This window comes from Diuraphis noxia, unplaced genomic scaffold, assembly GCF_037042655.1.
Source record: "Diuraphis noxia isolate RWA-SAM2 unplaced genomic scaffold, SU_Dnox_SAM2 contig0002, whole genome shotgun sequence".
NCBI classification, from domain to species: domain Eukaryota; kingdom Metazoa; phylum Arthropoda; class Insecta; order Hemiptera; family Aphididae; genus Diuraphis; species Diuraphis noxia.
The window spans coordinates 31,357,527-31,382,375 of NW_028301712.1; the positions used below are offsets into that span (position 1 = coordinate 31,357,527).

The 24,849-nt window shown below is 31.1% G+C and overlaps 1 protein-coding gene across 1 annotated transcript; it reads left to right on the forward strand.

Moving 5' to 3' along the window:
- The first annotated feature begins 354 nt into the window (after positions 1-354).
- LOC149058346 (uncharacterized) lies at positions 355-8,558 on the forward strand. The gene is made up of 2 exons (XM_089220233.1): positions 355-1,210; positions 6,167-8,558. The coding sequence occupies exons 1-2, from the start codon at positions 1,200-1,202 to the stop codon at positions 7,998-8,000; spliced, it is 1,845 nt and encodes a 614-aa protein (XP_089076359.1). The 5' UTR covers positions 355-1,199; the 3' UTR covers positions 8,001-8,558.
- The last annotated feature ends 16,291 nt before the right edge of the window (positions 8,559-24,849 follow it).

A 24,849-nucleotide genomic window follows, 5' to 3' on the forward strand; every position in this document is an offset into this window, starting at 1 on the left:
CCGAAAACGCACTTCGACGGTTTAAGCGTCAGGCACGCGTCCCTCAAACGATCGAACACCATACGCAATTTATGCAACATGTCCGACCAATCGTCGGCATCTACGACCATATCGTCCAGATAGTTCCGAACGGTCTTACCATGTAATGGCCCCAACACATGGCGCATTAAGCGAGTGAACTCGGCAACAGCTCCCGATACTCCAAACGGCATACGGACAAATTGTCCGGTAGTATCTTCCGTTATGAACGCTGTTTTCGCAGACGCGTCTTCTGTCATCGGTATCTGTAGATAACCACTTGCTAGATCGAGTTGAGCGGTTAGGATGTTATCATATCTGTTTTCAGATTGTAGTAAACCGACGGAGTCGCTCTACTATTTTTTTAATTACATTAACATATTATAATTACAATTCACACTACTATTATACTACTATCTTCCTGGACCTCGAGAATGACAGTTTTATCGATACCAGATTCAACCGCGTATCGATTACAAATAAGTACCAAAACAGAGCAATAAATTAGATTAGAATATTGCCGAATGTATGGGCGTTGGCTCGCCAAATTACTGGGAATCCAAACACTCGCAATAACAACCACCTTGCGGTTCCTTTGATCCACTCCTTACAATCTCTACCGTGTAAAAATTCTGCATAAATACAGGATGAGGTCCATTGCAGAATTAGAATTAGTTTGTGTCTCACTCAATGTAGAACTTAGTATAGTCGTTGGGCTTGTCCTCAACATCGCCGCTATACATAAGTTCATTCCAATTTTTATTACTAATTTCTCGGGCAGATACTTTACGTTCTGTCCTCAAATTTATATAATTTTATATTTTTACTTTAATAAAAATACTTAATATTTTCAACGTTGTGTAACTTGTAACTCTATCACCGTCTCCTTTGAAAAACCTGATTGTCAATCCAACGTCGCTGAACTCAAATAATATGCGTTAGTGAGGGATCACTACACGTTTTTGGTGTCAGGTGTGGGGTCACCTGAAAGAAGTATTTTGGTATCCAACCCAGAATCGAGTACATCAGCGGACCTCGAGTTCAACCACGTCATCGATCCACACATCAGGAATAGGAACGGACAAAGCAAGTACATCAACGACGAGCCTAGCGGAGCATCAACGGCAAGCCAGCAGAGCAGTCATCAGCACGCAGGACAATTTTTAGGACCAGACAGCATCATGAGCATTTTGTATGTTGTCAGTTAGAAAAATTATTTAGTATATGTCTGAGAGTCCGAATAGGTGTTGGGAAATAACTAGATACAACCCACAAACTTTACGTACAACCATAATGAGTGTAAACATAGGACTTGAATCTGCTTTACGCATGGTTCCGACTTTTAACGGGGGTTCCGAAGCAGACTTATCTTCATATATAACAAAATGTAACTATATAATGAATAACGTTAGCGAAACCATTAGACCTATGATATTTGAAAACATATTAGCACAATTAGGAGGGGGCGCATACCAAGCGGTACGCTATCGCGAGTTCACGGAATGGATAGCGCTTAAAAACCACCTCCGCACAGTATTTGGGGCAACACACTCAGTTAATTTTTTGCAATCACAATTAAGCAATATAAAACAACGTTTCGGTGAAGACGTCCGAACTTTTGCCGGACGCACGGAAAAATGTTACCACGAATTGGTAAGCGCGTTAACTATAGGACTAGATCATAACGCTGCAACGGCAGTGGCTAACTCGCATAAAACGGGGGCACTAGCTGCATTTATTAACGGGGCACAACCCGAAATTAGGGCACTACTACGAGCTCGAGATGTTAACACTCTTGAAAAAGCAATTACAATCGCTATCGAAGAGGAGCAGGATTTACAACAATTAAACCGAAGATTTAATAATAATAAAAATTACGGGAAAAATAACACAAATAAAAAAAATATTAAATGCAATAAATGTAATAAAATGGGACATTATGCAAACGAGTGCCGTAATAACGTAAGCACATCGGTCAGTTCAGGTTTTAGAAATCCCATAAATTATCGCGACGAAAAACCCGTTGTTATAAAGAAAGAATATCAAGGACAGGTTAGATTCTGCGCGTACTGTAAAAAGACTAACCACAATATTAAAGATTGTAGGAAACGTATGTACAACGAAAAAAATAAAACTAATGGTCAGGGGAACGAAAGTGAAAGTCCCACTACCAGTTACTCAAACCGTACCGTTAACGAAATAAACCAAAACAACATTAGAATTGTCACTAACTTTGAGGAGGAGCACATAGTATGTAGCTCGCATAACTTTAATCCGCATAATATAAAATTACTAATCGACTCAGGCGCGGAAATGAACCTCATAAAAATCACAGCGTTAAACGGACAAGTTATTGTTAACGAGCAGGAAAAACGCACTATCAAAGGTATTAACGAGATACCTATATTTACGATAGGAACTATAGTTACTACTATGCAGATTAATGATGTAGACGTCCTTGTAAAATTCGACGTCGTATTCGGCGATTTTCCTATAACCGAATCCGGTATAATCGGGCGTAACTTCTTAAAACAAAGTAAGGTCATTATGGATTACAGCCGGAATATTTTAACGATACCCGAACAAACCAGTCTTAAAGAAATTATAATACCGCCGCGTAGTAACTGTGTACTATTAATAAAAAACGATGATAAAATTAAACACGACGCGATAACTATAAAAAAACAAGACGTAAACGAAAACGTTATTATTGCTAATAGCATTAGCCCAGTAAATGATAATACTATAATAAGTAACATTATTAATATTTCTGAAGAACCTTTCGTTATCGACGAGCTAACCACACAACATATTGATTGGGAGCCATACCACGAGACAGTACTTAAAGCATCTTTCGTAGATGATAAACAAACTGATCGTATAACAAAATTAAAAAGTGAAATTAAAACGGACGATTTAAATAAAGAGGAACGTGAAAATATTTTACAACTCTGTTGTGATTACGCGGATTTATTTTACTTACCGGGTGACTATTTAAGCGCTACCGATGTCGTAACGCATACGATAAACACGCCGCGATGCACAAAACCAATTAATATACGACCGTACCGTTTACCTTGGGCTTATCAGGAGGAAATCGAAAAACAAATTAAAGAAATGAAACATAACAATATAATACGCGATTCTAAATCACCTTTTAATTTTCCATTAGTAGTAGTAAAGAAGAAAAACTTAGACTCGACAGGGAAACCTAAATTACGGATTTGCGTAGACTTTCGAAAACTTAACGAAGTAACGGAAAACGAAGCATATGGTCTTCCTAACTTGCTCGAAATACTCGAATCGTTAGGAACATCTAAATATTTTAGCACTCTCGATCTAGCCTCGGGATACCACCAAATTAAAATAGATCCAGCCGACGTGCATAAAACGGCCTTCTCTACGAAATCAGGGCATTACGAATACTTGCGTATGCCATTTGGCCTAAGCTCAGCACCAGCTACATTTACACGCGCGATGAAATCTGTTCTCATGGGTCTCGAAGAAATGTGTACCGCCTATCTCGATGATATTGTAGTACACGGGTCTAGCTTAGTTGACCATCAGAAAAAACTCGAACACGTTTTTAATCGACTGCGTGTACATAAACTTAAGTTACAGCCTCAAAAGTGTTCTTTCTTACGAAAGGAAGTTATCTATTTGGGACACGTAATTAATGAAAACGGGGTATCACCAGATCCAAACAAACTTAAATGTATTCGAGATTATCCTAGACTTAAAAATGCTAAAGAAATTAAATCATTTTTAGGACTATTAAATTACTATAGACGTTTTGTTGATAACTTTGCAAAAATAGCAAAACCACTAACTCACTTACTTAAAAAAGACGTACCATTCGTATGGACTGATAATTGCGAACATAGTTTTATGGAACTAAAAAAAGCTTTAATGAGCCCACCACTACTAGTCTATCCAGATTGGGAAGCAGGGAAGTTCAATTTGTGCACCGACGCTTCGCAATATGCAATTGGGGCCGTATTATCTCAAGGTTATGTACCTAAGGACCAACCCATAGCATACGCGAGTAGGACACTTAATAAGGCAGAAACTAACTATAGTGTAGTTCAAAAAGAATTATTAGCCATCGTATGGGCCGTGAAATATTTCAGACCATATTTATATGGTCGACATTTTAATATAGTAACCGATCATCGACCGCTAACCTACTTGTTCGGTATTAAAGACGCGTCCTCGCAATTAATGCGTTGGCGTTTGCAACTAGCCGATTACGATTACACTATAACTTATAGAGCTAGTCCGGAACATTCGAATGCTGACTGTTTATCGCGCATACGAGTAGTACAGACCAGTTCAACAGAATCGAACACGGACTATAACGAGTTTCAAAACGCGGAAAATAAACCGATCTTTAATTCGAAAATTTTAGAAATCGAAGACGACCTCCACAAGGTCGTTAACCAAGAGAACATAGTTGTTACACTACCGCGAGATAAAGTAATAACACACCCGACCGTACGCGAAATTATTAAACACATAAACATTAATGAAATAGAGTTCACTAACGAGAACCGGTTTTATAAACACACAAACGGGTCACACTTCATAATTTTCTATAACATTACACCATACCATTCGGTACCACCTGTTGCCGAAGAGATCTACCAGGCAATTAAAAACATAAAAAATTATTGCCTTGATAATAAAATCGAATCCTTTTCTACACTAAAATTAGACGGAGCTACGTCATTAACCAGTTATTCTAGAATTCGAACGATGTTCCGATATATATTCAAATCCACAAACATCGTAGTTAAAATTTATACTGGGGGACAGCTTACTGAGGAGGAGAAACAACAAGTTATATACGAAAATCACAACTCACCGTTAGGAGGACATTCGGGTGTATCACGTACCATTAAACGACTCAAGGTTAACCACAATTGGCGTAATATGAAAAAAGACGTAAAATTGTACATTAAAAATTGCGAACTATGCCAAAAGAATAAATCGCATAAAAAGACAAAACAACCAATGCTAATAACCAGTACGGTCACTAAACCCTTCGAACGAATTTGCCTTGACATTGTAGGGCCACTACCACAAACATTAATGGGAAACTCTTACATTTTAACATTGCAAGACGAGCTATCTCGTTACGCCATGGCCATTGCTTTATCATCCACTGACGCATCTACGGTAGCACAAGCATTCGTAGAATGCTATGTCTGCACATTTGGTATTCCTAAATCAATTTTGACAGATTGCGGTACAAACTTTCTTTCTAACATGTTCAAAAACATGTGCAAACTACTTGATATTAAAAAAGTACAAACAACCGCATGGCATCCACAAACAAACGGTTTTTTGGAACGAAGCCACAAAACATTAAAAACTTATCTTAGAAGTTTCGTAGACAAGGACAATAATTGGGACAAACTATTATGCTACGCTATGTTTTGTTATAATACAACTACTCATACCTCTACAAATTTCACACCATATGAGTTAGTTTTCGGAAACAAACCTAATATTCCTTCTGCACTTAATAAAGAACCAGAACCACAATATAACTATGACGATTACGTTTTCGATCTCCGACGAATTATGCAGGAAACACATAAAATCGCTAGGGACAATTTGATAAAAAAGAAGGAACAAAATAAAAATTATTACGATACTACTATAAATGCTATCGATCTCCATGTAGGTGACAAAGTCCTCATTAAAGAGCATAGCAAGAAGAACCCACTCGATTTAAATTGGCAAGGACCATATGAAATAATTTTGGTACACGACAACGAAAATATAACAATACAAAAAGGTCGCCGCGAATATAGAATTCACATAAATAACGTTAAGCGCTATCATGAAAATGATAACGATCGCCAATAAAAGAATTACCAATATTTCGTTATATCTTAAAGTATATATATATATAAGTAACTAAATAATAAATATATTATACTAGTAAAATACTAAATAATTAATTAAATAAAAATAAAGTATATATAAAAACATATGCGTATTATTAGATTTAAGTGTTAAAACACACAATATTGGGAATAAGGGAATCACTTAATTTTATCATTTTTTTTTTATATATAAGATTTGGATATAATGATAATTTTATTTTAAGTATGACTAATGAACTGAAAAACATTTCCAGACTTATACTACTAACAATACCATTTACGTCAGGAACATTACGATTCACCGACGAACATTTAAACCAACATTCCGGTATCTACTACGAAAATCGGGGACCGTTGAAACTTATAACGTCTCAATGGGACCTCACTGCGTACATTAGTCTAGCCAAATATAACAAACAATTTGATTACATAGATACTATGATAGAAAAAACAAAAGCAGTATGTATTGAACACATGCACCCAGTAAACCATAATTTTGACTGTACTAATTTAGTTATTGTAGCTAACGATATAATTCAAAACTTACAACAGCAAAAACAACAAGTCTTAAACTCTATAGGACACGTAATTGTTAAACGTAATGCTCTTCTTAAATTTGCAACAAAAACAGCTAGGTTAATCTATGGAATATGCAACTTAGAATGCATAAGAAAATTTAACTTTAACATAGAACTGGCTCAAAACTCTTCACAATCTAAATTAATTAAAGAACGAATTAAAGTAGTACCATTGAACCATGGTATAGGAGAACACAGATATTTTGAGTTGTCATTAGATACAAATGATCTAACAAATATTACAAAGGAACAACAAGTCAAAAATTATTTAACCAAACATTTTATACAGGTTAATTTATTAATTACTAAACATATATTAGAAACCAATACTTTATTAGAAATTATACACCAAGCAAAAATAGGAATTATACACCCAAGTTTAATAACACCACAGGAGTTACTAGAACACGTTAAAGATATTAAAGTATCACTACCAGGGGGAACAGATTTACCCACTGACTTAGAAATAACTAACATTTATGAACTAGTGAAACTCTCAGATATTGCTATTTATTATGCTAACGACAACCTAGTTTTTATAATTTCTTTACCTTTAATATACCAAAATGATTTTGTTTTATATAATTTAATACCTGTACCAGTATGTATTGACAATGATTGTGTTTATATAAAACCTATTAATAAGTATCTAGCTATAAGTAATTCTAAAGAACATTATGCAACTTATGATGAATCTTACTATACTCATTGTAAACACGCTAGAGATTTCCTATTATGTCCTGAAGGCAATCCTTTACATCCTCGCAACACACGACCCACATGTGAAGTACTACTATTACAAGATCCTTCCGAAGTTCCACCCAGTTGTGAAATAATGCATGTCCAAATCGGTACGACTATTTTTCATAAAAAACGGTTCAAAAATGAATGGATATACGTAACCAACCATGATGTACTATTCATTACCTGTGATGAAGACAAAGAATCAACCAGCCACACACTCAAAGGAGTAGGAATCATTCACTTAAATGAAACTTGCAAAGGCTACGCGACTAGAGACATATTATTGCCAGGAAAAGTCGACTATAAATCCGAATACACAGATTTTAATCCAAGGGCAAGAATAGACCTAAATCAAGTTTCAACACAATTAGAAACTAACAACTTAATGGAAGACTATCACGTAAAAACAAATAACATGGACGACTTACACGTAGTTTCGAACTCAAAGAAAAATTTGGACACTCAAATCAAAATCAACGGAAAAATCGAAGAGATTCAAGACATACAACAGTTGTATAACTATGTATTATACATAACGATAGGCTGTATTGTCATAGTTATGATATTAATGATGATACACAGCATTAAACAGAAAATAACAGAAAAATTCAAAAGTAAACGTCAAAAACACGTTCATGAAGAAAATGAAGAACTTAACCAACCAGGAACGGGTCATCAAAGTGAAGATATAATTGAATTTCCACTTACACCACGGAGTAGCCCGGAGGTCCACTATACAAAATTAAAACCATATGGATTTAATTGAGGAAGTCAGGGACTTCCATCTTCGAGGGGAGGAATGTAGTAAACCGACGGAGTCGCTCTACTATTTTTTTAATTACATTAACATATTATAATTACAATTCACACTACTATTATACTACTATCTTCCTGGACCTCGAGAATGACAGTTTTATCGATACCAGATTCAACCGCGTATCGATTACAAATAAGTACCAAAACAGAGCAATAAATTAGATTAGAATATTGCCGAATGTATGGGCGTTGGCTCGCCAAATTACTGGGAATCCAAACACTCGCAATAACAACCACCTTGCGGTTCCTTTGATCCACTCCTTACAATCTCTACCGTGTAAAAATTCTGCATAAATACAGGATGAGGTCCATTGCAGAATTAGAATTAGTTTGTGTCTCACTCAATGTAGAACTTAGTATAGTCGTTGGGCTTGTCCTCAACATCGCCGCTATACATAAGTTCATTCCAATTTTTATTACTAATTTCTCGGGCAGATACTTTACGTTCTGTCCTCAAATTTATATAATTTTATATTTTTACTTTAATAAAAATACTTAATATTTTCAACGTTGTGTAACTTGTAACTCTATCACCGTCTCCTTTGAAAAACCTGATTGTCAATCCAACGTCGCTGAACTCAAATAATAGGCGTTAGTGAGGGATCACTACAAGATGCATACAGTAAATATAAGCAATAGTGATAATGGCGTGCGTACACAGAGCCACTACAGAAGTGCGTACAACTTGAGGTATGCTGAAGAAATATTTTTGGGTTAAGCTCAACTAATATACTACCCTAAATTACCCGTGTACCTTATCTCTATGTCACATAAATTGTATTTTGAAAATATATTTTCAATATATTTTAACGTTTAAAAAAATATATATGTGATGATAATATAAAATATTATGATTATCGACTATAACTCTAATGCATGGGACCGGGTCTATGATCCGGGAAAAGCAAGTTCCCGACTTAGACCATTCACGTACCATTTTCGGCCACCCTAATGTTCTTTAATTTTAGTATAGAGAAATATGACATTCTCAAAGTCTGAACAATATAACAATATTTATACATACAATAATATTTTCTGTGTATTCGTTTTCAATAGATTATCATATTATATTTTATGCATATTTAACTACCTTCCACTGTATACATTGCTTATAATTTTGTATTATTAATATGTAAACGTGATGTACCTATGCTTTAACATTATACAAGCAATCGTCAGACAGTCTCTTAAATATATAATATCGTTTCAATACCGAAATATTATTCTTATCGAGTTCTCAGTGAGATATCAGTGTTGAAGAACAATTGTTTCGAGCAGATATCTGCTTTGTATATCAAAAAATTATGAATAATTTTTAAAAACGGGAGTTTTCCATATTTTGTTCAAAGTTTTTTCCCGTCTTTGATTTTTGCAAACATTTCTGGAAATTCGATAAAATTTAATAATCACAATCAGAAATGTATTTTAGGCATACATTGGATTGAAAGCAAAAATAAAATAAAAAATAATAATAATAATAAATCATGGAGTAGGTAATATTACACACATTATTTTCTTGGTAACACTTATAATATTATTAGTCTAATAAGTCTTCCTCTGTACCACTCAGCAGTACTCGTCGATCTGATCGTTTGATGTTGGCATATTATATTTGATAGAATCAGATATAGATGGATTTGGGACTTAAGAAAAATAGAAGTATAGAAATCAAATCGTTTCTCAACGATGTTCGTTTTTGTGTCGCATACTCTTTCATAACTGAAAACTATATATTATACACGTTTGACGCTGAAATAAAACCAGAAAGTCTAAGCATAGTATTACTCTAGAGACAACCACTCGCTAATATTATTATTATTGGCAGTATCGTCGATCACTATCGGCCGGTCGCGGTCGTCTGGCGGCACCAAACCGTCTGCTGTTCAGCCCCACCACGAGCACCGAATGTTCAGCGTACAAACTGATCGGAGCACCTCACCCGATTAAACTTTAACCGTCACTCCACACACTCTGCTCTGCCCCGCCACCAGGTTTCCCGTCGAAAATAACAAATCAGGATGATCGACTACAACACATGCCGCCGCCACCGGTCCGTCTGCCGGCAACTAAGACGATAGGCGGGCGGTGGCGGTGGTCCGAGGTTAAATCGTGTCACCAGACGTGTGCTGCAGGGAGAGTGAAACAAATAGCCGTTCGAAAAATGTAATATGACTGGTTACACCGCATATTTATTAGGGTTCACCATTCATCTCAGTGATGTAGAAGCGATGGTATATAAAAACAATTTCGTACCAAGTCCCGAGTCAACGTCAGCCACACCGGATGCTTGAAAGGGTATCTGCAGCCGTAGGTATTTATGATGTTGTTTTTTTCACGCCAATTAATTTTGTGAAAATCCTGAAACATACCACCACCAAATATCCACCATAATATACCGAATAAAGCGCCATAAATATAATTTGAGCGTAAAAGAAAGAAAAATACGAGAATCTTTTTAAACAGAATATCACGTTTATACGGAGGTATGTCCTCGCGCGCATGCACACGCGCATATAAATTCATCACGGAGGATTCACGAGGATTTTTTTTTTGGAGATAATAATAAAGGGAATAAAAACGCCGTTTGTCACAGGGGACTTATTTGCCCACCACTAGCGTTATCGGGCGTACTTCAATTAACCTGGCTTATATATATATATATATATATATATATATATATAAATACCAAAAGTGCAAACTATAATGGTACTCACGAAAAACGAATACAGTTGGTGAATGTTTTCTATTATTCAAGTTCTGTTTTATATGCGCATAAAAACAGTTGTCAATTTGGCGGTAACACACTGGAAATTTGACCTAGATTTTATTTCTCTAATCTCATAATATTATAGCTAAATGGAAAACACTGAATGTGTTACAATTAATCTTTTATTACACAATAGGTAATAAACCTAAGATCATTAATTTAATTTTTAAACAACAACATTAAGTAATATTAATTGAGAACTTTCGTTAGTTTACAAACATTTCTCCCATAGTAATCTAAATACGAGTGAATATAAAATGTTATACACATTTTTGTTTAAAATCAATTTAAATATGAAGACTTTGCACATTTTCTTTAAAGTTATCCAAACTCGTTTGTTGATATAAATTATTCAAAATAAATATTTGTTTGTAATTTTCTCAGAGCTTCTAGAAACCTTAAACTTTTGCATTAAACTTAAAAAGGTGCTTACGACAAGATATAATTTAAAATAGGAAAGGTACTTATAGAATATAAATAGTTGTATTATTCCATAAATTATACTGCTTCTATTGTGTTATAAAAAAAATAAAATTAAAATGTTCGAATGTGATATGTGTCTTTGAATAAAAGCGTTATGGAAATAACTATTTCTTTTGTGTGTATTAATTTTGAACTTGATTAATTAATGATAGATACCTTTATATCACGAACATACATTACGAGGCTACAATATAAATTATATTATCAAATACAATGAATCAACTTCAATTTAATTTAATCGTTTTATCTGTCAATGCTCGTGGTGTTTTAAAAGCACGTGATACATTTTAAATTTTTAATCTTATATAGCAATTCTATGCAATATACTGTAATGTATAATATATACTTATAAATCATAATTTTACATTTTTACAAAATAATCCATTAGTCATACCTAACACAACTAATGTATTTTTTTTTCATTTCTAACTGAATAGGTTAATAATTAATGTATTATTTTTACATTTTTGATAAAATATCTTTACGAAAAATTAAATATAAATAAATTGCTACCTTTAAGTCATAACAATTTTTTGACTGAAATTAATTCGATTTTGTCAATATTTTAACTCTTAATACATATAAAATGGGGGTATAGTGGCCGGACGTATTAAGGCGCCGGTTGCGATGCGCACCGTTGCTGGTTTGAATTCCGGTTATGGGCGGCATCGCTTTCCGGGCAGTTCATGCTATCTGGAATGAGAGCCCCCCCCTCCTCCACCCGAGCATGGTAGAAACCTACGGGTACCCATTCGAAATTCTGCCAAAACATCTACGAGTATCAAAACCACAGTTCCCTCCACCAAAGTTCCACAGGCTAATGGCCCTTGTTATCAAAGCCTCAACTCCCAATATAAAAACTATAAAGTATTTCAGACTGTTGTAATATTGTTAGTAAACAAAAAAAAAATAATAATAACAATTACACCAAGAACACAAATATGTATATCTGGTTCAATAGATTACCTTCTCAATATGTAATCGGTCCTTTAAAAGGTGAAACATATTTATACCAAAAAAAAATTGTAAAACCATATTAGTGTTGTGAATATTTGCACAAAAGCTTTGAAACTTAAGTGTTTATTTCGGGGTAGTCTATGTATATTACATACACGCAAGATACTTAGGAATTGGTTGAACATCTTGAAATTTAATACAATGGATTCCGGCAGAAAATAATAAATCATTTTTGTCCTGCACAAAATAATATGTCAGCAAATGTAAATTAATAATGAATGATTTATACGTTACGTCCAGAAATGACGTGGAAATTCAACTAGATTCGGATTACTTACAACATTGTTCGTTACTATTAATACAATATATTATAACGTGTTATTGATATTTTACGAGACGTAATAAATTTCAACGAAATTACCTTTTGGTTCGCATGTCAAACCGTAAATGAAAATATATAAAAACATAAATATATTATATTAATACGTGTGAATGATATAGTCACGTGTTATTAAAAATATACGTCATCGTTTCATTCGCTTAATGGATTTACCGAAATTACATTTTTAGATTTTAAAACGACGTAAACACTATATTGTGTGCTCAACCACACTACCACACTCGTTTGGAGTCACTGAAAATATGCGTTTCAGACAGTCAGTGGGGAGCGGTTAACGATTCCAGATTCGGGTGAAATGAATACATATTATATACATGGGGTGGCTGATGTAAAAGCATAAAGCTTTGCGTACTACACCCGAGAGACTAATTCCTCGGCTATATATATATACTTTTATCTTGGTGTCAAGCATCATTTTTCGCGGTTATTTAACCCCAAGACCGTTGCGCGACGGTCGTATGTCTCGACGACGATGTAGCAGAGAAATAAAGGCGTTTATACTGAAAAATGCAATGCATTGCAGCAAGCACTCCCACGTGCCCGAGAAGAACAAAAAACCGTCAAACAAGATAATAAGTCGGTTTGTATGATTTATCCGATTTAGACGTCAGTGGAACCGTGTGTAGGTATACCGTAGTTGGTTCAAACTCTACAGCCAAAATGCATTTGGCCGGTATAATAGTAATTTCCGTTGCTAGGTGCAGGTATGTAATACCCTCCGGGAAAGCGATACGAGTTTGTTTCAGCAAAGGGCAATTTTTTCCTCCTTTTAAAATACGAACTCCATTGTGACTTCTAGTCATGTCAAACGTCGGGAAATCGATCTGAGGTGAAAAAATCGCAAGGATGAGATTAATCGTTTTTCTGGAGAAAAAAAAATCGTTCGTGGGATATTTCGTTATAATATGCGCTTGGAAGGTCGTAAGAGAATGGTCACGCAATTCGCTTTGCCTTCGACCTCATTTGTTCTCATCCATTCCTGCGGGATGTAAACACCTTTTTTTATATAAACAAAACTCTTCTTTTTTTTTTTTGCAAAAATCAAAATTCGAAAAAAATGCACACTACTGCATTTACTGTAACGTAATATTTGAACAGAATATGTACACTTCATGCTTATGCATGATATTAATTGAAATACTTGGTTAGAGATTAATATTTATTTGGGCTGTAAAAAAAAATGTAAGACATTGCATGACTTCCACATTCGGATCTGTTTCAAATTTTAGCATAATATTATTACAAATAATAGCAAAGTGTCTATTTTTAAGCATGTATGTTTATTCATATCTGATAGTACATACAATCTTACACTGACATGTATATTATATAACATAATGGGTATTGTACATTTACCAATAGATGCATACAATTATCTATCACCTCTGTAAAACGCGTGTGACGTACACGGTTACACACTACAAAATATCTAAGAGGAAACGGATACAAGGAAAATACAATTTAGCAGACACGCCTTAGAATTTCGATGCAAATGTTAAAATGTTAAAGTCACTAATATATTATATCACTTTATTGGTAATTGAATTCATAAGTTTTTTGAAACATTCAGTGTTTTTTTTTTATTATTAATTTATTCGTTTTACTTACATTGCCGTGCGAAACCTATCGGTATAAAACATCATTACGGTCACTACAGATAATTAATAACTGTATTAATTGATATACTTGTATAACTATTAAAATATAAGATTTTAAATAAAAGATCTAACATATTTCATACTACAGAATACTAACCTAAATATAATATTCTAATTATAACAAAATTCTATGCACGCACGTAAGTAAGAATATTTTAATAAAATAAAATAATGTACATTTAGTTGATAAGTTATAGCTGTGATAGTCGTTTATATCCGTTTTATGATTTATATATAATTCAGAAGGACATTAATTTTTCATTTAAATATTTACATATTTTAAAATTCCACATCATGTTTGTCTATTGTGAGTTTAACAATAATACGATTGGATTTATAACACCCATAACATTATACACTCACAAAAACTAGTGGTAGGATTTAAGCAGCTGTATTGACTCAAAGGGGGAGGGGTAAGAGTCTATGGGTTTTCAAGTATCGAGCATCCACCCATTGTCATCTAAGTAGCGGATAAAGTAATTTGTTCCTTATAATATTTATGTTACTGTTAAATTACTTTTGAAATTACGAGTAACAGATAAATTGGCCAAATGTTATTCTGATGATTTTGGGTCATTGAGTAATTTATGTGATGTTACTTCTTAATTGAAGTGTTGCAATAAGGCAATGGCACGTAAACCAATACATGTGAATTTTATCTGAAAATTAAATATATATATATATCATTAGGTAATATAAATTATTGTTGTAACTTTTACCTCCCATATAATTGTAATTTTTCTTTTAGATATAATACATTAGGAATAAAAAATGTGTCTTAAAACTACTTGTATCATAACAGTGACCATAAGCTGTAGGTACCGCAAAAACAGACGTTTTTCTTTATTAAACGTTCAAAACATATTTGGGATCAACTGACAGATTAAATGAATTCATGTTTATGAATATTCATAGGAATATTAAATTTCTCCAGAGGAAATTATTGAAGAATTCAGTAAAATGCTTACAGCATATTTACAATTGAAATATGTATATGTAGGGGTTAAAAGCTTGTATAAGTTCTAACTAACGGCAAATAATGTTGTTTTTTTTCATTCTTAGTATTCAATTTTTGTTCTTATTTTGAAGGAGATTTCTATGTATGTATACTGTGTATAAATAAAGGGTAATTTTGAATTAATTATTACATAATTATTAAATGTTATTTTTAGTAATTTTTGAATAAATTATCCAAATACTCATTTAGCATAAATAATAAAAATAGAAAGTTTTATCACCAACTTATTTTTCATCTCGGCACCCCGTATTTAAATATTTTAGATTGCACCTAGACGTCTGCACACTGTGAGGAACTTCTTAAAATTTTTGTTACTTTTGGAAATTATTGTTGTGTAAATTACTGATTATTGTGGTGATCTTGTTTTTAAACCCCGCGGAAGGAATTAAAATGTAATTGTTTTCCAGTGCTAGTACCAGGTGCATGTTTGAGGTTGGTGTCGAGACGATGACCCCACCCCTTTATCTATAGTTGATGTTATATTATGTCACATTGTGAAAAGTATAATTTACCTGTTTATTTTGTCAGGGTTAGGTCAGTTTTTCAAGAAATTAAAATCAATCAAATATTTTGTGAAATATAAAAATTGCGTTTCTCATGGCCCAAATATCCTGTAAAATCTTTAATTTTCACTATATTTGGGTAGGTTTTAGAGAAGAAATTTTAGTGCTTCTCTTCACCTTCTAGAAGAAAATTAAGTATCCACAGGCTAATTTATATGCTGTAGGTTTGGCATTAAACATTAATATGAAAACATTGAATCAAAACTGAAAATTTTTATATTATTTTAAGAAAAATAGAATAGATAATCTATAACATGTATTGAGCTTCTTTGCTATCAATATTTTAGAAATTGTGCAGTACAAATTTGTCGAAACCAGCACTATTAATCCTGATATATTTATTTTGTATACCCCACTTTTATATATAGGTAAACAGTTTTTGTGACATTTCTTAAGTTACAGTTTATAAGAAATAAAAACATATATTAAATTATATATGTACACACATACACCTAGCTATTATGGTAGTCTATACAAAGAAATAATGGCTGATTTGCGTAGGTTATACCTAGCTACTGCTTACATGTTAAATAATAAAAAACACATGCGCCATTTTAAACTTACAATAATATATTTATATTTATATGCATTCATATTATTGATGAGTATTTCGGTTGTTTTCGGAGTATTTCTGAGCAAAAAACCAAAATTAACATTTTTTTTTTTTATTTATAGGTAATTATTATTCTTGATAAATATTAAATTGGCTCGAACAACAATTAATATGTTTGTGTGTTACATACCTGACTACCTAATCGTAATACATAATTAATTATGCAAAAAGCTATAGTACTACTTATAAGTACCTTTAATATTATAATACATTGTATATTTTTTTGTCGCGTGTGAATAATGTGCAGGTTATAATATTCTGTTTAGGGGTTTCAACAAAAAGAGTGAATCGATGGAATATTGTGACGTGTCAAAAATATTATTTTTTTTTCATTTAATAAATCAATGGAAATACGATCTACTTAAATAATAAATGAATACAAACCCAGGCAGTTGCAGATTTAAAATTGTTGTTGAAATAACTTATATTATACACATTAAATAATAGTAGGTAGTTTATATTATGATTAATCATAATGTCATATTATAATTTTAGATGGATTTGTGGATTCAAATTTTTTCACTAAGAATGGTTTGATAAAATTTAAAAACAATGTACTTACTGTAAATGTTTGATTTAAAATAATAAAAATATCAAATTATTGATTACAATTCGGTTTATCAACAAGCAGTTTTCACTTACAACTTACATACTCGAGTTGGATATCGAAATCTATTGTAATAATCTTAAGTGTATTAATAATTGGTTTTGTTTGATGTTTCTCTGTTGTGTTTTTTTGAATCATAAAATAATAGAAACTCATGTTTTGCAGTTAGTTTAATTAATAATATGTTCATAATTACTAGGGCCCGAACTTATATATATGCAATAAAAATCTATAAAATATGCAGATTCATATCGTAAATATGCAAAATAATTTTTTTACAAATCGATAAACTAGGTGTACGATTTTGAGTAAAAATTGTACACAATTTGAATTGTGTAAAAAAGTTTTAAAAAAAATGCGAAGTACAATTTTTTTTAATGATATGCACACTGTACAGTATGTGTACATATACTGTGCCTTATGTAGAAAAGAAATTCTGATGTAGATTTTTTACGGGATAACCATACATTGTAAAAGAAATGTTTTGAAAACTACAAAATGTCTTCTTTTATCCAGCTATTTCAGTTTATCATGCAGAACAAAGTATATCATTCTCAAAAACCTATCGGTGGATTTTAAAAGAGACACAATATATATCGATAATCCATATTCTGCAGTATGTATAATTTAGGAATCCAAAATGGCAGTATAATAATTTCCCTAAAAAACATAATGCAAATAACGAAAAAAATCTGTTAAATGAATGGGGCGTATCATTTGAGTAACTTTATTATAATGTTCAAAAAGTTATTTATTTTTATTTTTTTAAATTGTGCAAAATTATAGACCATTTTAACATGTTTTGTGCAAGTCAATAAAAAAATATTAAATTGGTGTAATCATATATTTACACTAGCTATTGTATTTTTTAAACTTTTATACCTACATTTCTATGCAAACTATGTTTATACAAATTAATATAATATATATGTAAATTTAAATTGTTTGCTACTGTAGCTGAAAGTTGTGTCAAATGAGAAAAAAAGTAGAATACAGATATTAATTTTTATATTTTACAGCAGTAAAAAATCAAAAAAATACTATCTCATAGAATATTATCATTTAAAGTTGATTTTTCTAATGTATTATATAGGTAGGTATTATATTTAATATGCAGTACTGATACTGACCCGTACAATCTCTAATATAAATATTTTTTGACTAAAAGGTTTTTTCTTATAAATTATCTTTATCCATAGATCATAGACATTATTCTTGGAGAAGTTGCTAATTAACTAAATAAATAATGAAACGGTGTGTACTAGTTGCGGTCATAATTAAAAATTACGTACTAGTTGCGGTCACCCATCAAAAAGGTTACATACTAGTTGTGGTCACTCAAATAATAACAACTAAGTAATAATTATACTAAATAATATAATATAATATAGTTTATATAATAATTAAATATGAAAATTAATATTTCGTTTATTTATTTAATTTAGAAAAATGTATTAATCAACATTTTTCTTCCCATTTATATCGAAAATATAACAGACTTAGGACTGTCTAGTGTCTACACCATTATTTATTGTGTAGGTATGGTTAAAAATGTTGATACTTATGTTTAAATTACGTGGTTAAACTTGTGTCAAAATATAATATAATATGTATAATACTGTTAAATAATAATTATTATATAACTCGTGTCAAAATATAGTATATAATATTTATAATAATAATAATAATTTAAAATTTAAAAATTTTGTAGGTATAAATTAATTATTAACAATCCGCAATGGTTTTAATTTTTTACTCAACATATTTTTTGAATTCATTTTTATGTTTTACCGTATCAAAAGACTTAGGCACAAACAAAGGATTATTCGAAACTATGATCGGAGTATACAATTTAATCTATTTTATTTATAAACTTTACAGATAAGTAGTGGTGTTCTCTCATATATATGCTGTGTACATTACATCGAAAAATATGTTTATCGTATAATATAAATTTCGCCTGGAATTGGAGTATAATGAAGCTAAAGGTCGCAACTAAGATATTACCTAAATTGGCGTGACTGCAACTGTTATATCTATTTATCCCAAAAATCGTCATGACCGAAACTAGTATGCAGCCTAATGAAAACCTGACATTCTATAAAAAAAAATCTTTTCTTGAGTAGATTAAAAGAAAAAATAGGTTTTTATATTACGTGTTGTTTCATTATCTTGTTTTTTAAATTGGCATATTGTGCAAGAAAATTATTTGGATTTTAACCTAACACAAGTAAAAACACAAATATATTGATTTTATGTGTTGTTAGTTTTGTTGTTTTGTATCTATCGTTGACTTTTGGACTTTTTTGTTACCTAGGTAACAATAAAAATGTTTTAAGTAATAATTAAAAAATACAAAAAAAAAAATAAAAAACATAATACGAAGACCAGAAAAATGGTACCTAATAATTTTGGAAAAATTCTCCAAAATTGTGAAATTATATCGTTGATAAATAAAAATTTTTAACTGTAATAATTTATTGTTAAATGTCTTATATGAGAAACTGAAATGAACGAAATGGAAACTGAAAGTGAATCATCGGAAACCTACTAAAACAATGAAACACATTCTCGGCCTAGCAACACTAATTCTCCAATTAATATGAGATTTCTATATTAACAACTATAATTATTGCATATATATGTATATTATATATATGTGTGTATTATTTTTTATGTACATCTTATATGTATATTTTCCTTTGTTTATTAATGTAATGCTAATGGCCTTTGTTGTCGAAGTATAAATTATTAATTAATTTCAAGACCAATAAAAAATAGTATCATTTAAAATATCTTATAAACATTTGAAGTATTTAAATGTTCTGCATAAAATAATTTAACGAAAAAAAATCAGGTTATAGTATTTTAACTAAGAAAATTAATAATGTATAGGTACCTAGACTTGAAGCTTTTCCCAATTAACCAAATTACTATCATTTATAAAAAAACGTTATTTCCAAATCATTTATTTATATTAGGTTTATTGTTTATGTTAATTGAATGAAACTCTGATCCACGATAACATTCGCACAATTTTCACATCCTAATTTGTGAATTATATTTATTAGGATAATATGTAATAAGCATTGAACAAAAATATTCAGTTATTTTATTATTCCGTGTATTACTTATTTCTCTTAAGTTTTTTTTCTCTATTTGTGTATCTCAAATTATATTTTCATGTGAGGGATGTCATGAAACTAAAGTATATTTTATAAAATAAATAATGCTAAGCTAACCAGAAAAATTATTTCCATACGTAGGTATTGTTCACGAAAAGGTGCACACGTCTGAAATGATGAACAATATTTACCTCAACATGATTTATTTTTTCTGTTCCTATCCTGCAATGTTCAACTGGGACACTGATTTATATTTTAAGATCTTATTTAGAGGCGTTTTTCAGACTATTGTGAATTATTTTTAGGTAAAGACGTTTTAGGGGATAACATATGGAAGTAATTTCGAATGAATAGTTTAGATGAATTTAATCCGTGGGGCGTTATCTAGGCCAAACCTTCGTCGTGATAGAATAACGAATTTTTTTTTTTAAACGAAACGAAAAAAAAATGCCTGTGACTTGCATTCAAATGCTCGAAATCCGTTTGGCTTACCCGTCTTAGTCACGGTTGGTTAGTTAATGTTTATTTTTGCAAACCAAACCCTTAGGGCTGGATCACTGGGTAGGATTAAATGGCGTGGAAGATGAGGTTGCCATAAAATTATAACTTGCCGTATTATTTTCAACGATACGCGTATAAATGCAAATAGAAATGACAATGCACTCTTATAGTATATATTTTCAGAAGGATTTCGCTAAATTAACAAATTCAATTCATTTATAGATCGCACGTTTATGATTAAATCTGACGCACTGGTTACTGAGTCATAAAATATTAGTAAAGCTGAACAGAGATCTTTTTACTACCGGTTTAATGTTATAGTTTGGTTAAAGAACATAAAGTTATTAGATTCTGCGATTTTATTTGAGCAATTAAGTAAATTGAATTCGCCACGCATACAAAAAAAAAAAAATTAAATCGATGAATAAGGCAAATGTAATAACTAATATGTAACAGAAGTAATCGAAATATCCTCGAATACGATGATAAGTCTAATTCCTATAAGTTTGTTGAATGATGAATATAGTTATTCGGTTCAATAGTGAATTATATAACTTATTAGTTTGTTACCTAGTTATTATAGATTAGATTTTTTTTATCCATCTAATGATAGTCTTATATAGTTTTAATCCACTAAGGCTTTATATTGATAATCACTAGCAAGCAGAATAAGATTTCAAATTTCAAATTATTACAAATCTATAAATATTAGTTTACAAATATTTTGGAAAGGAATAATAATATTTCTCATTATTATATTTACATTCTGGAATAAATGAAGGAGGAAAATGAGTATACAAAATATTCATGACCATTGTTTTATGCTGTTTTGGCATTTTACAGTTATTAATATTTTGAAATATTGTACATCAGGTAGAGGGTACATAATATAGGTAAAATAATATATTATGTACCAGTTAAATATCGTGGAACCGATCTAGATGAAGATATATATAACAGAGTCTGTGTCGTCGTCCAACGAGGAAAAAACGGAAAATCGAATGAAAAAACAAACATGTCCATCAAAATTGAAGCAGACGTGGCCTTCAAAATTGAAGTGAAGGTGTTCATCCAAGGATTAGAAATTTCGGCCATCTCATGGAAAGAAAATATATTCAAGATTTCGGACTTGAAGCACATGTGATGATTGGACTATTTGGATGTAACGAATGTTGTCATCGTATATGAAAAACAAGTAACAAGTAGGAGTGACTATCGGACAAGGAGGAGATGGATCTGTTAAATATCGATGTAGTGGCAGATATAGTGTCTAAACATAGATCATTGTCAACGACACTGGGGTGGCGTAAATTGATAGAAATTGATCCGACAGAAAGTTGAGCTGTGGTAGTCGCCGTTTACGGTAGATAAATGGCATACCGGTGGGAATGAAACCTATAATTTTTACGGTAAAAGATGCAATACCGGTTTGTCCGCTGACAATTGGGTAAAGACACCACGCCGACATAAGGTTTACACGTGTTAAGGTAAAATGCACGTGATTGTTGGCGCACAGTAGACGTTAACTATGAAATATGTAGCCATGTTCTATATATGATGGTGTAACACCATTGGAGACACTGAAACAGTCTACCCACTTATAATAAAGAAAACAAATTGGTTATATAATATTTTAATAAAATATTTTTTTACATATTTAAATGTTATTAAAATCATTTTATTAACTAAAAAAATGTAGGTGCGTTTCGCCAGCACTACCAGTTTCGAATTTTAATATCAAACATCGACAGTTTTATGTACTTTTTTAGTACAATTTTGTACAACTAAAATTAAATTTTGTACACCTCCCCAAACACGACCAAAACCGTTTTTCCTATGCGCGTGCTGGAGAAACGTTTCCCCAGCACTTTCAATGTCGAAAATCTAAAAATATTAATTTTAAACTGTACAGTATTATGTAATTTTAGATTCTGAACGAAGTGATGAATGTATTGATTTTACAATGATGTGTGTTTTAGATTCTGAACGAAGTGATGAATGTATTGATTTTACAATGATGTGTGTGTTTTTGATTTTGTGTCTGTGTAGGTACAGCATAAATAGTCGAAATAATGCTTCAATTTCAAACTTTGGGGGTGGTTTCCGATGGAAAAGTGAATATCCTTGGTGTATTATACAGGTCAAAAGTAAACATTTTCCAACAGTTTTCAAAAAAATCGAGAAAAACAAAAAAAAATGACAGAAAAACGGGAATTCTTACGCAAAACCAGTTTTCGACCAAATCGATAATTTTTTATATGGTTGTAATTCAAAAACTAATCACTGTAAATACTTGAAATTTTCACCAAATGTTTATGTTAGTGATATCTATATACAGTTTAATTTTCAAAAATTTTCGACTTTTTTTGAGTTATTAATAGACCACTGAACTTTTAGATTTTTTTTTGAAGTGTCGGTAAAAAAATGTTGGACAACCAAAAAAACATTAAAATTTAATACAAGGTTCCATCTGAGTCTAATATAAATAATTCTATATTATGTTTAATTTAATGATATTATTCGGTTATTATTAACATTTTGTCACTTTATTTTGGTCATATACTATATATGATATTGATAATACGCACAGTATAAAATGTGATGACTTTCGTTAAACGCATAGTTCGTAATAATATTATATCTATGATAAAAAGCATATTTTTTATAAGACTATTATAGTTACTTTTAGATATATAAATGAGCACTTGGCGTACCTATATATTATACTGAATTACAATATGCATGTGGGTAATACAATTTTAGACCGTTTTAATAATTACAGGTAATTGATTTGAAAAATGGAAAAACTGTTTTGTCATTCAATTAAAATATACACAAGTATAGTACATAATAGTATGCGCATAGGAAAAACGGTTTTGGTCGTGTTTGGGGGGGGGGGGATGTTTGATATTAAAATTCAAAAGTGGCAGTGCTGGCGAAACACACCTAAAAAATGTTTTTTTTATATTCAACGTAGGTATATCCAAAACCCTGATAGCTAGATACTATTAACTTGCAATGGTGCCTTTGTACCATCATAATATATAAAAGTGCACTAATGAGGGATTTTACATAAATTGTATTTTAAAGAGGAGCTCACACAGAGTTTTTTGAGCTCACAAAAACGAATTATATTTGTGGTGTACAAAGGTTGCTATTGTTTACAGAAAATAAAATTTTATATAATTTTATATCTGTGTTTTATATTTGGATTAACCACCCAATTAATGAGTTAAAAATCAGCATAGTTAAAATTTAATAGATTTTAAAATGGACTGAATTCGTGGGCTTAATGTGGTGAAGAACCTTTGCTTTTCCTCCAATTATAACTGTATAGTTTTATAAATATTTAGTTATTAATATTAAATCAGATGGTAAATATCCAACATTGATACTAATAAAATAAACAAAATACTAATAATAATCTTTACTAAATTTTTCAGTCAAATAATCATGATACAATTAACATAAGATTAATGTGTATATTATAGGGTGAATTTGTGTAATTCAAATATGAAACTCATCTTTAGATATCAAAGGGTAATATTATGTAGAATATTATAAGTTTTATGTTGCGTGTAAAATATTAACACATACAAGTGTTTTACACTAATATATATACAGTTTTATAACTTTATACAGTCGTGTTACTCGTTAAACTAAATATAAGCAAGTTGAAATTAGATAAATAATCCCTACAATCTTATGAGCTAATAACCAACTTGTAATTTATATGGTACTACTTTTGCAGAATAAATAAACAAAAAATGTGTACTGTAGTGTTTGAAAATTGAATGTAACTAAATTCGAACAACGCGACTAATATTATAAAAAAATGTAACGTGACAGAGACAAATAACGTGAAATAGGATCTGTGTAGAATATTAATGATGACAATGATAAGATGTTTTAATTCAAATATAATTGAGTTATTGATATTAAAAGATAATCGAATAAATTAATGATATATGAAATAATTAATTATTAACTTGAGTGTCAATAAAAATTGTAGCACGAATATTACAAAGCATGCAAAACTATTAAACCTATTTATGATTAGATGATCAGATAAATAATGGTTATGCTATAGGCAATAAAATGTAGAAA